General features: G+C 39.5%; 1 protein-coding gene across 1 annotated transcript in view; it reads right to left on the reverse strand.

Annotated features, from left to right (window-relative positions):
- Positions 1–962: 962 nt before the first annotated feature.
- The window catches only part of SNX10 (sorting nexin 10), a 55405-nt gene continuing 41002 nt past the window's right edge, over positions 963–15365 (reverse strand). The window contains exons 3-7 of the mRNA XM_037041261.1: positions 14884–14970; positions 11298–11398; positions 10812–10910; positions 3231–3443; positions 963–2775 (exon numbers count right to left, since the gene is read on the reverse strand). Coding sequence (XP_036897156.1) covers positions 2694–2775; positions 3231–3443; positions 10812–10910; positions 11298–11398; positions 14884–14970 — 582 coding nt within the window. The 3' untranslated portion in view covers positions 963–2693. The remainder of the gene's footprint in view (positions 2776–3230; positions 3444–10811; positions 10911–11297; positions 11399–14883; positions 14971–15365) is intronic.

The following is a 15365-nucleotide window of genomic DNA, read 5'->3' on the forward strand; positions in this document are numbered from 1 at the left end:
GAAGGGATGTTTCTTTCCAGCTGAAACACAGAAAACCTTATCTGTACCACAGTAGCCTCAATAATGATGAATCCTTGAGGCAAAAAATATATGTATTTTGTTCAAAACAACATTCAATTTACTGTTGGATATAATGGTAATTGTGGCTGGGCCAAATGAATTTGTTTGAACTCTTAATGGCCAGAAAAGAAATTTTAAGGTAATTTCATGTCACTTGTTTGCGTTTAATTATTTGGTAAAATGTGAACTGGGTTTGAAAAGCTCCTGCATGAGATTTAATATCCGAAGGAACCTGACTATGTGAAGGCAAACATTTCTGTTTTCCCTTAGTAATTTTTGAAACTCGAAATTTCAACTAGAATTTAAATCATTTTCTTCCAAGTGAGACTTTAAAAAAAGTCCTAAGTAACAACAGGTTGTTGACCTTCACTGTTGACACCTTTGGGTTCTATATAAAACCAGTTTCTAAACTCAACACATAAACCTGCTTTATAGGTAAACGGTTTATACCTTCAGAATTTTTAGCCAGGGAAATACAGTTTTGATGTACATAAATCATAAAACACTCAGGATTAGAATTCTTTAAATTTACATTACATTAAAATATATATCTATTCTATTTGGTTTAATTATATATATAATTATTTTCTTTTCCTAAAGAAAACTTTATAAAACTATGCCAAAAAAAATGAGAGAGTTGAACAAAGCCAGAAAGCCACTGGGGGCTGAAGTTCATCTAAATATCTCCGCTGCTGGATATCAGCTTAACAAGTGCTTAGCTATCAGAAGCACCAAACCGAGGCAAAAAGCCTCAAATGTGTACAACCAGAGTGAATATGAAAGCAAGTTTTATCCAACTTCATTAAAAATTACCAATCACTCAAAAACACACTGAATTTAGGTCTAAGTCAGAAGAAACACATTCTCATATAAAATAAATGATCCAACAAACTGAAGTTGACTTTTTTTCATGTTTAATGTGAAAATGGTGAACTCATGAGGTTTACAACACCACAGTATTAGGCATTACTTAATATCCATTTTGATGGCTGTTACATCATCTAAAAGTAATATGGCAATCGGCAGCATACATTACATGCTTTTCAAAACTGCTGAAAAACAGAAATAATGTGAATTCAAATACATATTGCCAAAGAGCTGGGGATTGCTCTTAAATGGCGGGACACTAAACTTTTCATGTTGGCAAGATAAAAAGAAATTGCTAACCCTCTTTTTTTCTGTATTAAAATAATGAATGTTAGATGATAAAATAACAAGATCCAATACATTAAGTCAGAATACTTACAAAAGTTCAATAATGTTTTACACCGAACCAAAAAAAAAAGGGAGAAGTTACAGAAATCATTCTTTTCTAATTTAATTTGTTTTTATTTCTTAGTTACAGACATTTCAAAGACTTTTTAATGATACAATAACTTTTAAATTCCTAATTAAAATGAAGTGAGGTAACATTTAATTATAGCAACAAGTTATCCTAGTTATGGAAAAATACCTTCCGGTTAGTCTCAGAGATATTTTGCACTGTGCACCAGGGGAGGAACTTGAGTAATTATCTCAAGAAAATGCTGCTTCGTCCGAAACTTCAAGTTCAATGTAATTTAAGACACTTTCACTTTGGGTCATGGAAAGAAAATATTTTATTAAATTATATAAAATTATACCAGTTCTCTGGCAAATACCTAAAAAGAAAAGGCTTTTAAAAAATGAATAATTAATTCTGAAATTAACAAGTTGATATCCTTTTCTATATTATTGGAATACTTATTGGTAAAATTAAATGCATTGATTTGTATAAGGTACTACTTCTAACCTAAACATAAATAACAAGTAACCACCACTGACAAAGTTATCTAGTGATGAGAAATTGCACATTTAGTCAGAAAATAAATCATTAACCTGTAATCCTAATTACACAATGATAATGAAAACAAATTATTTGTTTCCAGCAACCACGTGTTAAAGCTGATGTTGGACAATGAAACTGCATTTCTGAATCTACGTATTTCGAATATCAGCAAAATTACCAGCATGACTTCTGTTTTGTCTGATGTGTAAACATTCTTTTATTATGTTTTTATTCATAAGACACCTTTCCCATCTAAGTGTGAAACAGAATACTGGAAAGGTTAAACGCTCTTAAAATATTTCAGTCAAACACCCAAAAGCAGAGTTTCCCAGTGCAGGGGAGGTACCGGCCAAGCGTCAGCCGCAGGTCTGGATGGGCAGTCTGGTCTAGCCTGTCAGTCTTCCTCGTGGTTAAGCTCACGCATGCTGTGTTCACGGTCACACTGCCCCACTGACACAGGAAGGACTCTTCTATCTGGATTTTAAATGCTATCTACTCCCCTATCTTTTCAAATTCCATAAAACCAACTCGGGTTTTTTGAACATATAAATCATCTCATTCGAGGGCAGGCAGGTTCTTGTTTTACCAATAGTGTGTGCCCTATGAAAGAGAGTGTTGCAGTCACAGGCTTTTAGCTTTCTATGGAAGCTTCGCCAAAATAAGACAACATAAAAACAGCACTAATAAACAACCCAACGTCTTGAAGAATTTAAATACCTTATATCATGACAGTGAGCTTTAGGTAAGAATATATCATCAGCGAGCTTTCTTCTCTATGACTGGACATAATTTGCGTTTCCTAAGACGGTCACGTTAGAATTCTTGTTCAGGATTCCTGCAGAGCTGCGCTCATTTTACGCCCCCGTGAACCGCTGTCATCGCTACTGTGTCCAAACCCGGAGGATGAACTGGGAAAGAAGAGAGGGGAAAATAATAAAAAGAGGAAATTGGTTTTCACAACACACTCAAAGCCTGAGTAACAGAGGAGAACTTTAATTATCTCCAGTCACAAAGAGAGACAGGAAATTTGGACTTTTAATTAGCCATTTGGAGTGCAGTTGGATATTTTTTTTTGCTAGATAATTTAAACGCGAATAATTCAAGTCTGACTAAATGAAAGTCACATAATCAGAATGCAGATAATTGAATTTCTACTGCATTCATTAATTCAGTGTGGAGGTGTGTGTGAAGACTACTATGATGAGCTGTCACAACTCAATAAAATCTCAGTCAATTAATTTTTTCATTATCTTAGTATAACATCAACAAAAAAGGGAAGTGTGTGGAGCTATCTGTACACAGGCATGTGAGTACTATGTGTGGCAGAAATACACACACGTTACATCAAAATGCAAGGAAATACCTTTCTGAATCATAATCTATATCGTTTTCTTTTTTTCCTTCTTCGTCTTCTTCAGGGAAGCGTCTGTTCATCAAGGCAAACTTGTGAATCGCTTCCTCTACAGAGTATTTAGTCTGCCCAGAGACGCACGCCTCGATGTCCTCCGCATTCAGGTGGCTTTGCAGGAAGAGGTGAAGTCTACTGTCGGAGAGCAGCAGGGCATTGTGCAGGACCCTATATACAGGGGGAAGGAGAAATGATCAGTGCACAGGGATGGACAACTACAGGCAGAGGAGAGAGAAACATTAGAAAGGTGCCGCTGAGGTCATTTCTCAGCTATGGCAAACTGCATCCATTGTGGACTCTGCCTATTAAAGGGATGAAAGCATATGTTAACTTTCATTCAATTATTTGGAAATTTAGGTGAGTAAAAACATGAAGCTAATAGTTAAGAACATCTGTTAAAAGAATAACTTCAAGGACATTTCTTCAATTTAACCATCTGTTGTGGCCATGTGGATTAATTATGGAAATATTTTGCTTGTGTAGTCATAGAAATTTATTCTGCTTAAAAAAAAATTTACTGCCAACCAGCATGTCAATTTTGTGATCTTTATGGGCTAGGCTGTCAAGAAACATCAAAACTTTGAACTACTATTAAAAAGTTCTATTAAAAAGTCATCTCTTGATGGGGAAAAAAACCCACCTACTTCTATGCTTGTACAAGTTCACAAGGGCTCAGTTGAGAGGTGGCTTTTTTTTTGAACACCTAAAATTGACTAGAAATTTCTCCAAAGTCTTCAGTGTGCAGATTTCAACTAGTGCCTCAGAACTACAGGGAGGAATAAAACCTAACCTGTAGCAAAATCTATACATGCTCAAATTCATATTATCAGTGAATGTGTTTTTTCTGACAGAGTACAGCCTTCTATTTAAATAAAAACTGTTTTTATCTTTTTAGCAAAGACTTTTAAGTATGCTAATCTTGTCTCTATTAATAATGACACAGTGACGAGATACTAAAACCGGTTGTAGGATACAAAACTAAAATTCTAAAACCCAAGTATAATTTTGTCCAACATGGGATTTTTGTATATAAAGAGCTGTGAAAAATGGGTTACCTATTTAAGACTAAATGGGCCTCACTTTCTATTCCACATTTTTAAACAAGTAACCAGGAAAGTACATCTCATTTAATTTGCTGAAAATCCAAGGCCACTAAGATATTTCCTTCCCTTCAAAATGAAACAGATTTACTTTTTCAAGATGGCAAACATCTAAGAAAGCACAGTATCCACACTAAAATCTAGCTATGCCCTTGGCTGGGATAGGCTTACAAATGTAGTTTAAGAAAATATCCTTTCCTGGCCTACAAAAAGAAAAGGTAAAACCTTTGTGCTTTTTTAAAAAAGGCAAAGTCTGAAGCAAAGCAAGTAAACACTTCCTCCTGCTTTGGGTCGCCTGCTCTGGGTTCCCCCAGAAGATGATCATAATCACATGATAAAGAGTGTTTTACCAAATACAAGTAGTAAAGTAGCAAATTCTTCTCTCTTCCTCCTCTTCGAGATTTATTTTCTACCTTTACCAATGTTTGCCACTCTTGTTTTAAATACTTCACATCCAGAGGAGATTTATATGGCAATGACCCACTAATACTAACTCGCATGCCCTGTGAAGTTTGAACAGAGGGCTTCCTGCCAGCTATGGGACAAGTAACCGTTCATAGGATTATACTTACTGCTTTGTTTCTGGTGGAAATATGTTTTATTTTCTTTATAAAATAATGGGTAATCTTTAAAATTGATTTTAGATGGTTCAAGGCATTACACCACAAAAGTAATGAGCACTAATGCCAATGATATTGGACACAAATTCATTTTAGCTTTGTTTCATGTCTAAAGCAATTCTACTGAGCCTTGAACTGCTCACGTGCTGTTATTAACTTGCTAGTCACCTAACACATGGGTACAGCAAACAAAAGTGATCAGAGCCCAGGTTGATCGGGACCTCAAGGCTACTGTCTTTTTTCTTGGGCTATAATTCAATTTCCAATTTTACTGTACATTAGAATCATTTCCCAGTGTTTTCTTTTCTGCATAATACTGCCATCTGGAGGACACGCAGGTGAAAAGCAAGAGGGAGCCGGGCACACCCAGCTCTCAGTTCTGAAGCGGAGAAAGATGTGGAGAGCGTGGGAACCTCTGACCACCCACGCAGGCCACAAGTTCAAACATAGTACATCTGCTATGCACACTTCTAGGTTTTTCGATTCTTTTAGTCTGGCTAGCTAAATTTATGCCACCGTGCTCCATGGGTATGAGTTTTAAATAAGCAAAAATAATGATTAATGTGTTTATGATTTTTACTTTCACTCAGATATTTCATTCCAAAACTAAGAATACAAAATTTTGAGAGGGACTTCCCACCTGCTTCGGTGAGCATAGCTATTTCATTTAAAGTTATATCTGGTTTAGTACATATCAGAGAGTATGGTTGCATTTGTATCACCATACGAAATCTTTTTACCCTGGTCACATTTGTGCGACAGTTTCCACAAACAAATGTAATGGCAGTAAATCAACTCCCAACTGAATATAAAGAGTACTTTGTAAAACAGTCAATAAAACGTCATCATTATAAGCCTCCATAAAAATAAATGTGTACAATTTTCAAGCCTTTATAAAAGGAACCAAAAAATAGCCTCTAGAATTTTAAAGGCATCTGTGAAAAGCTATTTAAAACATGAGCCCAAAGTTATTCTTTTCTCCATAACAACTTTAAACTAGACAAAGCAAAACCTGTTTTCCCTTGAATTGGATACAGTCAAAAATCTGGTTTTCCTCAACATGATTTTATTAGGTGTATTATATATTGGTTCAGTCGAGAACAATATAAAGCTGTGCAAAAACGTTTAATCCTGACTATGGATGCCCTGGATCTGCTGAACCTAATATAATAGCACATACACACGTTTGTATCACATGTGGACGGTTAGCAGTCTGATGTAGGCAAAACAAATTTAATTCAGCCTGTTTATCTCTTAACCATGAGAAAAAACACAACCTACACATCTTCCCTGAAGACATTCATGAACTGTGCTGTGGCGCCCTCTATTGAACACAAAGACACAAAAACTGTGTGTATGTGTGTGTGTGTGTGTGAGAGAGAGAGAGAGAGACAGAGAGACAGAGAGACAGAGAGACAGAGAATGAGAATCTGTAGTGTTTCTAGGGCACCCTTTTGTGAAAAACTGTAATATTCCTTAAGTTTTGAAGAAATACAAAACTGTAGTACAAAAGCCTAATTTTTTCGGGACACGGGGTTGTATTAACAGGATGAATTCAGTGAAGGACAGCTGGCTCTCATTCATGATTATCAATCACACATAAGAAATTAGTAGGAAGGCCATTTTCACAGTTAGAGTCTATTAACAGAGTTTATCATTTTAGTCTATAATTTTCCTTTTCCATAGCTATAAGAAGTGACTTACAATTTATAATTATACAGGGAAGAAAAATCTAAAAGGGAGATTATAACCAAAATTGAGGGAAAATGAATATATTTTAAATATCTCACAATCATACTGACTGAATTTAACCTGCACTTAAGAGTTCTGCTAATTGTAAACTTGCCACTTCCTGGGATTAATATCGTACCTCCACTTTCCTATAATTTCCTTGTCTGTAAACTTGAGATCATACCCAACTCCTGATATTGTCGTCAGTATTGAGATGAAATGTGAAAAAAAACTACACTATAGCAAGTGTTCAGTACATGGTGTAGATTATTTTTTGGCACCTAGTGAAAGAAACAACTTTCTAATTCCTCTACGAAGATTGGCCTGGATATGCACTTTGCTATTAAACATATATGATTTCACAAATGATCTTAAAATAAAAAAAGAAACTGTTATATACACACATATGCCCAGAATTAGCAGCATTTCGGTTTTGAAGTATTTGAGCATATTAAGTGCCCTTGCTTCATAACTTCAAAACTTACATAAAGTCCAGATATTTTAAACACATGCTAAAAATCTGCCACACAAGTATAGTTCATATTTAATGCGATGGGGCCTTCCCTTTCAAGTCCCTGAAGTGCTCTATGAACAAACAAGGCACAGGCTATTGCTAGTGGCCTTACTTAAAACATAACCAATGAAACCTCAGAGGGTGTTGAACCAGGGGCAGGACACAGTGTCCAGGGGGCCAAGTTAGACATCGCATCCCGTTTCCCAAAGTGCGCTCGGGCTGAGAGACACCGGAGGTGCCAAAGACATGGAAGGTTGTTCCTTCTACACAAACCGGACAAAGAACAGGAGGTCTATGCCTCAGAATCTAAGGACCACAGGAAGATGGGGAGGGTCAGGAGGGGCCACAGCATTCTGGCAATTTAGGTCAGGCCTGGCTCCAACCACGTGGTATTGGACTCCTTGCTTCCCGAAGGTTCAAAACACAGAGAAGCACCCCAGCTTGGAGACTCTTGTTCACACAGCACAGCCGACCAGACAGCATCACAAGAGAACTTGGTGTCTGTGCTACGACTTGACTTCTGGTTGGTAATCCAGATCCAATGTTTATGAATCTAGCCCTCCCCAATACACATTTAGTGCTCCCCCACCAGACTGGAAGCTATAAAAGGACAAGGATTTGTGTCCAGTTTGTGCAGTCCTGTATCCCTACTGCCCAGCCTGGGCCAAAGTAGTAGCTGATAAACGGTTTTCCCCTGATGCCTCACTTCAATGATGCAACCACCAGTGAGGTCAGCAATGCCTGGGTAACATTATCGCACTCTTTGTAGCAAACCAAGGCTCAAAGGAATTCAGTGACTTCCCCATGGTCATGTAGCCAGAAAACCATCAGGAGCCAAGATTCATGAGACACTTGGAGTCCGGCTCCTTGAGCTCCTAACTCAAGGGACTTTTCACTATGACGCCTGCATTAAATTCCATCAGCAAGCAGCCAAATGACACAGGATGCAAAAATAACCGAGTGCAAGCAGAACTCCACTGCAGCCAAATGACACTCACTGAAGTCATTAATTCAGTAGGCTTACCTGTGAAAGGAAAGGTCATATTCAAAACAATGACATGGCCCTGGCTGGTGTGGCTCAGTGGATTCAGCTCTGGATTGCAAAGCAAAGGGTCGCTGGTTGGATTCCCAGTCAGGGCACATGCCTGGGTTGCAGGCCAGGTCCCCAGTCGGGGGTGCATGAAAGGCAACCACACATTGATGTTTCTCTCTCTTTTTCCCTCCCTTCCCCTCTCTCTAGAAATAAGTAAAATCTTTTTTTAAAAATTACAATGACGTGATTCCCAGTTTTAAAAAAAGAAAGCCCGCATGCCCTGCGATTAACTAGCAATGTAAATACTGAGACAAGGGCCATCCTTTGACCTTACAGAAGGGGAGGTCTCTCTAGAGAAGACAAGCAGCTCCCCAGTGCTAGTGGGGACCCTTGAGCCCAGGCCTCACTGTCGATGGCCAGTCTGCAACTTCCCCGAGCAGCATCAGGAGCAACAGGCCACTCTGCAAACTTGGACCACAGGGACCACGTCTTAAGGGAGAGGCCATCAGCCACCTGGGTCTCATACAGACAACAAGTAAGATGGGAGCTGTCCCCAGAGAAAGGGCAGAAAAACTTGACCAGATCTTTGTTCTGTCAAGCACGTGATACTCAAAAGAATCCCTCTGGAATGTTTTCCCAGGACTCGGCTCAGGTACTTGGTCCTACAGTCTCATGTCGTTTTTATTTCTCTGGCTTCTTATTCTTTTCCAGGCCTCCCTCAATCTATAATCTTCAGTGTTTCTATATCTCTCCATGACCCCCTCAAAGGAAAGGCAGTCTAACAATCTAACTGAAATAAATACTAATATCCATGTGCATACGTAATAATCCAACCCTTTATGAGTGAGCCACATGGAGAGAAGGCAGTATGCAAGGGGGGGGACCGAAAAAAAACAGAAATTGTCTTCTGGAGGGCAGGCCCTTCACAGTACAGGCTTCCCCCACTAGGTGAGTGTTCTAGGAACCCATCTGTACCAGTGTACCAGCTGGCACTGTTGTGAGAAGTTGCATTCATCTTCAGTGAATTTTTTTGAAGACTCTTTCAAAGCCTTTGCCCATTTCATGATGGATGATTTACGAGTGCTCCTGCCCACATCTCGCTGAGTGTTCAGTTTTCGACCAAAAACAGCATGACCCTCCCCCATGCCCACCCTCCCTATTCACCCAATATTGCCCCAAGGGACTTTTTGTTTCCTTGGATGAAAAAAGTCCTCAAAGGAAAACATTTTGCTGATATGGAAGAGGTGGAACAAAAAAAAATGGGAGAAGCACTAAAAAGTATCAAAATTGATGCATTCAAAACCCGTTCTTCTGAGCAGTGAAAAAAATGTCTCAATAGGTGTATTGCATCAAATGAAGAGTACTTTGAAGATGACTGACATTTAAACATGTAAGAATAAATACACAACTTTTTATAAATGAATTCGGGAGGTTGGTTTCCCCCTCCATATTATATCATACTAGCTCTAAGGTACCATGTAGTGAACTTGAAAGATTACTTCAAATCCTGAGGCCAGCAGAAAAAGACAGTCCAGGAGACTGGGCTCTGCCACCTAACCAGCAGTCAGTCACATGACTCGGCCTAGTTTATTATCTGTAAAGTAGGAAGTTAGAAAAATTGGCTCAAGGCTATTTCATTTCTACATGGGTCAAACAAACAATGGCCAATACTCAGCTACCATGTATTACATGCCAGACTGTTGTGAGTGATTTACATTCATTAATTCATTTAATCCTCTCAACAATCTTATACAGCAGGTACTATTATTAACTCCATTTTACAGGTGGCAAAACACAGACAAAGAGGGAGTAAAAGACTTGCCCAAGCACCCAGCTTATAAGGAGCTGAGCCAGGCTTTGAACCCAGGCAATCTGGCCACAGTGTGTGTGTGCAAACCAACGTGCTCTCCCATGGGATGGGTTCCAGCATTCCAGAGTCAGGGCGGGGAATTATAGCAGTGTGAATTTGAGTCGCCTTAACTATAGCACTTCCCATCACCAAGTAATCCAGAGTTAATAGCCCACGGAGGCTATCAAACATCAATAAATACTCCCTTATAAATATTCCCTCCAAAGAGTAGAGTTAAACTATTCATTTAGAGGAGCCAGAAGGGTATTAGCAGCCCACTGCAGAGCTGATTTTCATCTGTCAATCCTAACTGCTGTAAATAACGATGGTTTTTAAGAAGTGCCTTTTTAATAAGGTACATCTGTCTCCTGGCAAATTTTAGTTTTGTCAGCTAAACTTCCAAGTAATTTGGCTCTGCTTTGTTGCTTAAGGGACCACGTATTTATTATCAGACTCAATTAGTTCATTGTTTTCTTTCAGGAAGATTTGGTCCGGAAGATGGACCATCAGATGTGAGCCACACGATGGAGCTCTAATACAGGAAATGAACGACTGAGCAAGCTTCAGGAGCAGATCATTAGCATTTCAGACAGGATATGGTTCTCCCCACCTGATCCCTGGACACCCAACTCTTGCAAACCACTTCTCTCACATTTCCTGTGGGGCCACATGAGTTTCTGCACACTTACTTTCTGAGGAAATCTTCCAAACCCTGACGCCTTTGATCCACATGCTGGCGATTGTTCATATTGAAAAATAGGTTTTTAGATGGAAGTTCTGGCAGTTGCCTTATGAGAAAGGAAAAAAAATTATAATCATCAAATTAAGGTGGTTTAGTTCCAGAAATCTCTCAAAGTAAAAGCAAAGTAGGCACGATAATTATCACACAGTGATTATATATTACATTAGAGCTGTATAATAAGGATAAGAGAATATTAACTTAAAGAAAATCCCATTTTTAAACATTTTTGAGGACTTTCATGGTTAATGCCCATAAAAGCTGGTGGAATTCAAGTGATAAATATTGAATTCAGATGCTGTAGGCACAAAACTAACTAAAACTATAATTACAATCAACAAGAATGTCTATTAAATCCTTCCTATTATGTATATCAAATTTCTAAATATTGAATACAATGATAAAGTCTCCTCAATATACTCTTTAAGTCACTTACACCAGCAGCGCGTTACTTTGGAGTCTCTGCCTCAGCCACACAAACTCTCTGTATCTTCTTCGTACACAAGATGTTTTCATCGTAAAACACATGCTATTGGTCTGTTCAGAAAAAAGAAAAATATAAGCCTCACTAGAGAGAAAAATGCTTTTTCCTTACTTCCATAACTCACAATATAACCCCCCGGAAAAAATTGTTTAAATAGGATTTTTAAAACCAAAAATACATTTGCACTTAAACCATAAATGGCAGTGTTGACCTGAGGCAAGCCGGTCATTCCCTGAGTCCCAAAGTAGCCCCTGATCACCTGCCAGCATTGCTTCAAAGGAAAATCAGAAAATTGAAATCCTGAGTCATAAATGACCCGACAGCACTCAGGGTCATCCACTGCATGTAACACCTTCCATGGGTCCGTGCAGCTGGAAAAGCCTTTGGGGGCTAGAGACACCTTCTCCTGGTCTTTGGCATGACATCACAGAAGCCATCATGTCCTTGAGAGGGCCATCACTACAGATCACCTGGAAGCCTGAAGTCACTTTGAAACCAGAGAACAGCATGTCCCTTCTCTGCCAGATGTGAACTGAGTTAGAAAGGGGTCCGATGCACAGGGACAGACATCCTCATGGGTCACCCACATTCTGGTCCTGGCTCTGCTGCGGGGCAAGTCACTTACACTCCAGTTTCCTGATGGATAAAATGCACGAAATGGAGCGTACCACTTCACAGGGTGTGGGAGGACTGACAGCAAGCAGTTGGCAAATGTTACCTATTAACACTATTATTAGTGACTAGATGTTGGTTTCCTTCCAGCTACCCTAAGGCAGACATGGAAAAAAGCCACCTACAGAGGCCCTATACTCAGCAAAGTGATGATGCATCTCCTTTGGGTAAAGACTGGATGGGCAAATACATGTGTCTCTTGTGTGGGTAACACAAGAGATGAACAAATATTTGTCTATTGATTTTTGTAAGAAGATCCTCAATTCTCTATATTTATTTCAAATTTCTATTTCATGATCTTTAATTACCAAATGAGAAAATTTTTGCCATATTCTACCATTTAACAACCACCCAGCAGTTGTTTTCCTTAGAAAATGTGTTTGGTTCTTAAACTGTCCCCAGGAAACGTATGACAGAGTTCCTGGTATTTCTCCGAAAACCCTGGATGCCAAGAGGTTGAGTTAAGAGACCCGCCCCGACAGCAGCACTGGTCTCAAACCCACCCGAGGTGCTGGGCGGAGTTTGGTGTATAACACTCCAACCTGTGATTTCAAAGCACCCCAGTGCCTCACTCTAATGTGACCCTTGGGGACTAGAAGAGCAGGCAGTTTACACCTGAATTAGTGCCCTGACGAGGCCTGGGCAGGCAGGTGTCCTCTCAGAGCTCCCTCCCCAGGGAGCACCAGGCCACTATGGGGACCCCATCGCCTCCAGTACACACTGGGTCGGTTCCAACGCCCTTTCCCTTCTCTGTGTGGACCATGTGGAGGCTGATAACTACAGATCCCACTGGCACCTGCGCCAGACCAAGATCCACCCACCCATAAGTCCTTCCTTTGCAAAGCAAGTTCAGGGAGTACAGATGACAGGCTCCCCACCTCTACACTCCGCTAGTTTAAAATTCCAAGTAAATAAGATTTCAGAGTTGCCTGATATCGTTTCCCTTGAGGTTAATTTAAATGGGCTGAACAGCGGCTTCTCCACCCGCAAAGCTCTATGGTCCCGGCATCTCAGGGAGGCTGACCGAGACTCTCCAATCCACGCCCCCAATTCTTAACTGTACACCAGGCAGAAGGTGCTTCAGGATCAGATTATGTCAAGATCACTAATTTATTAAGTTCCTCTAAATAGATTTGCTTGTTTCTGCTATCTGTCAAGCCAAGCTGTATTAACTGTCCATTTATTCGCATGTCTGAGAAACACCAGACCACAGCCGAATAATATTTGTGCAACCCACCATTTCTGGTTTGAGATGGATGGACATTTCTGAATTCATATCATGCGACTTACGTGGCAGAGAAAAATCTACACTTTCATTAACTCTCAGAGGATAATCAAATTCCATGCCTACCGTAAAGCATGTGATAAGGACCTACACATTTTTAGAGGAAGTTAAAAGGCCACTAAAGAATTTAATTTCTCTTCAAAGGCACAATCACAGACATTTGTGTTAAAATTTTCCACACAAAATGTATATCTGGTGTGACTTTAGGAATAAAATCAAAACAAAATCAAAATATAAAGTATACCCTGGCAATGGACGTCAATGCAGTCACTGAAAAAGCAGCCCTGAGTTTTCGGTTTGTTCATTTTCTAAGCTGGAGAGCCTCAGGAGGAAAAAAATAAAAGTTTTATGTTTTATGGCTAGTTAGTGATGGCATATCCAATCTACCAACCTAGCTACGTATCATAGGAAATTGGAGGTAGCTGAATTTCACCTCGCCTGTGCCATGTGGTCACAGAGGAAGCCTGGGCCTGTCGCTACCCTCCCAAGAAAAGCCTGGACTAAATCAGATGGGGAAAGTGGCTATCCATGATCAGGGCCACAGAGCTCCAACGCATGGGTCAGACCCACCTTGCCACTTGTCTTCACAAATACAGTTCTTTGGAACACAACTACGCTCATTCATTTATGTCTTGTTCATGGCTGCTCTTGCCCTACAAGAGCAGAATTGAGTACTGTGGAGAAAGACTGCGTAGCCCACAGAGCTGAAGACTTTCATTTACTACCTGGCCTTTTAAAGATTTATTTTTAGAGAGAGGGGAAGGGAGAGAGGAAGAGAGGGGGAGAAACATTGGTCAGTTGCCTCTTCCACACAACCCAAAAGGGACCAGGCCTGCAGCCCAGCATATGTCCTGACTGGGATTCAACAGGTGACCCTTCGCTTGGTGGGATGATGCTGGTCAGGGCTACTACCTGGCCCTTCACAGAAAAAGTTTGCTGACCCTGTTCAAGATGATCACAGAAGGCCACACGCCACATGACACTGTCCACGGGATTAGGACAGAGCATCCTTTCCAATTAAAGAACATTATGTCCAGTTATTTACTTGTGTTAATTACTCGGAAGCTAGACTAGGGCAACAAAATTACACATATTCAGTTCCTACCTCCTTTTTTTTTTTGCTTTTTTAAGTTTTTTGTTGTTGTTCAACAGTTCCTACTTTCTTATCTACCTATAAAACACTATATATCTCTTCCCCAGAGAACTCTACACCCTCTCAAAACAGAAGACATCAAGCAATGTATTTATTTCCTGGAAATAGCTACAACAGATCATAAATACTATTAATGAGGTATAAATATTCTTTAAGCATGAATTTTATATGTATCCACATCTCCATGAAGGCCATAAACATTAAAATATTAATATTAACACAGGTGCAACAAGGAATTCAAATAATTTTCAACTTTAGGGGCCATCTTACTACTTCAAGATACAAGCATTAGCTGTGATCATTAAAGTTCAGTTCTTTGAATAAAGATCACTTCCCAAATTTCAACTGTAAGTATATCATCCTATCCCATCAAACAGACTCTGCTAAAACTTACTATGATTCCCATGGGCTACTGACTGCATACTCACATGAATGCATATCTCGTAGTCAATGTAGGAATGCCAAAAGTCCTCCTTCTGAATCCTGGGGTCTCGGACCCAGACACTCACGAACTCCTGCAAGGGCATCACAAACACAGAGCCGTGTTTCGGGACTGCAAGTAGGGGCTTGGCAACAGATGAGAGCAATAAGCTGTACTAGGACAAGACGGAAATGAACTTCAACCGATGTGGTCACGGTTCTTTGAAAAAGAAGAAGTTAATGAATCGGGCTCCATAGGAAGTCCCCCTGCCCAGGAAAAAAAAACCTTTTGCCACATAATGGAATTTATAAAATAATGCAAAACCAAGTTTGTTGTACTTCCAGGGAGTTTTACATGTTGTAAGAGGATAGTAAGAAAGTATATTTTAAATCATGAAAAATAGGTTTGTGTTTTTCTCAAATTTTAAAAGTGGTCATTTCTTACTTTCTTAATTGTTCTAAATTAAAACTGTAGGCTCTGCCTCATACA

The sequence above is a fragment of the Sturnira hondurensis genome, unplaced genomic scaffold, assembly GCF_014824575.4.
Source record: "Sturnira hondurensis isolate 20B ecotype Veracruz unplaced genomic scaffold, ASM1482457v3 Scaffold0002840, whole genome shotgun sequence".
NCBI lineage: Eukaryota > Metazoa > Chordata > Mammalia > Chiroptera > Phyllostomidae > Sturnira > Sturnira hondurensis.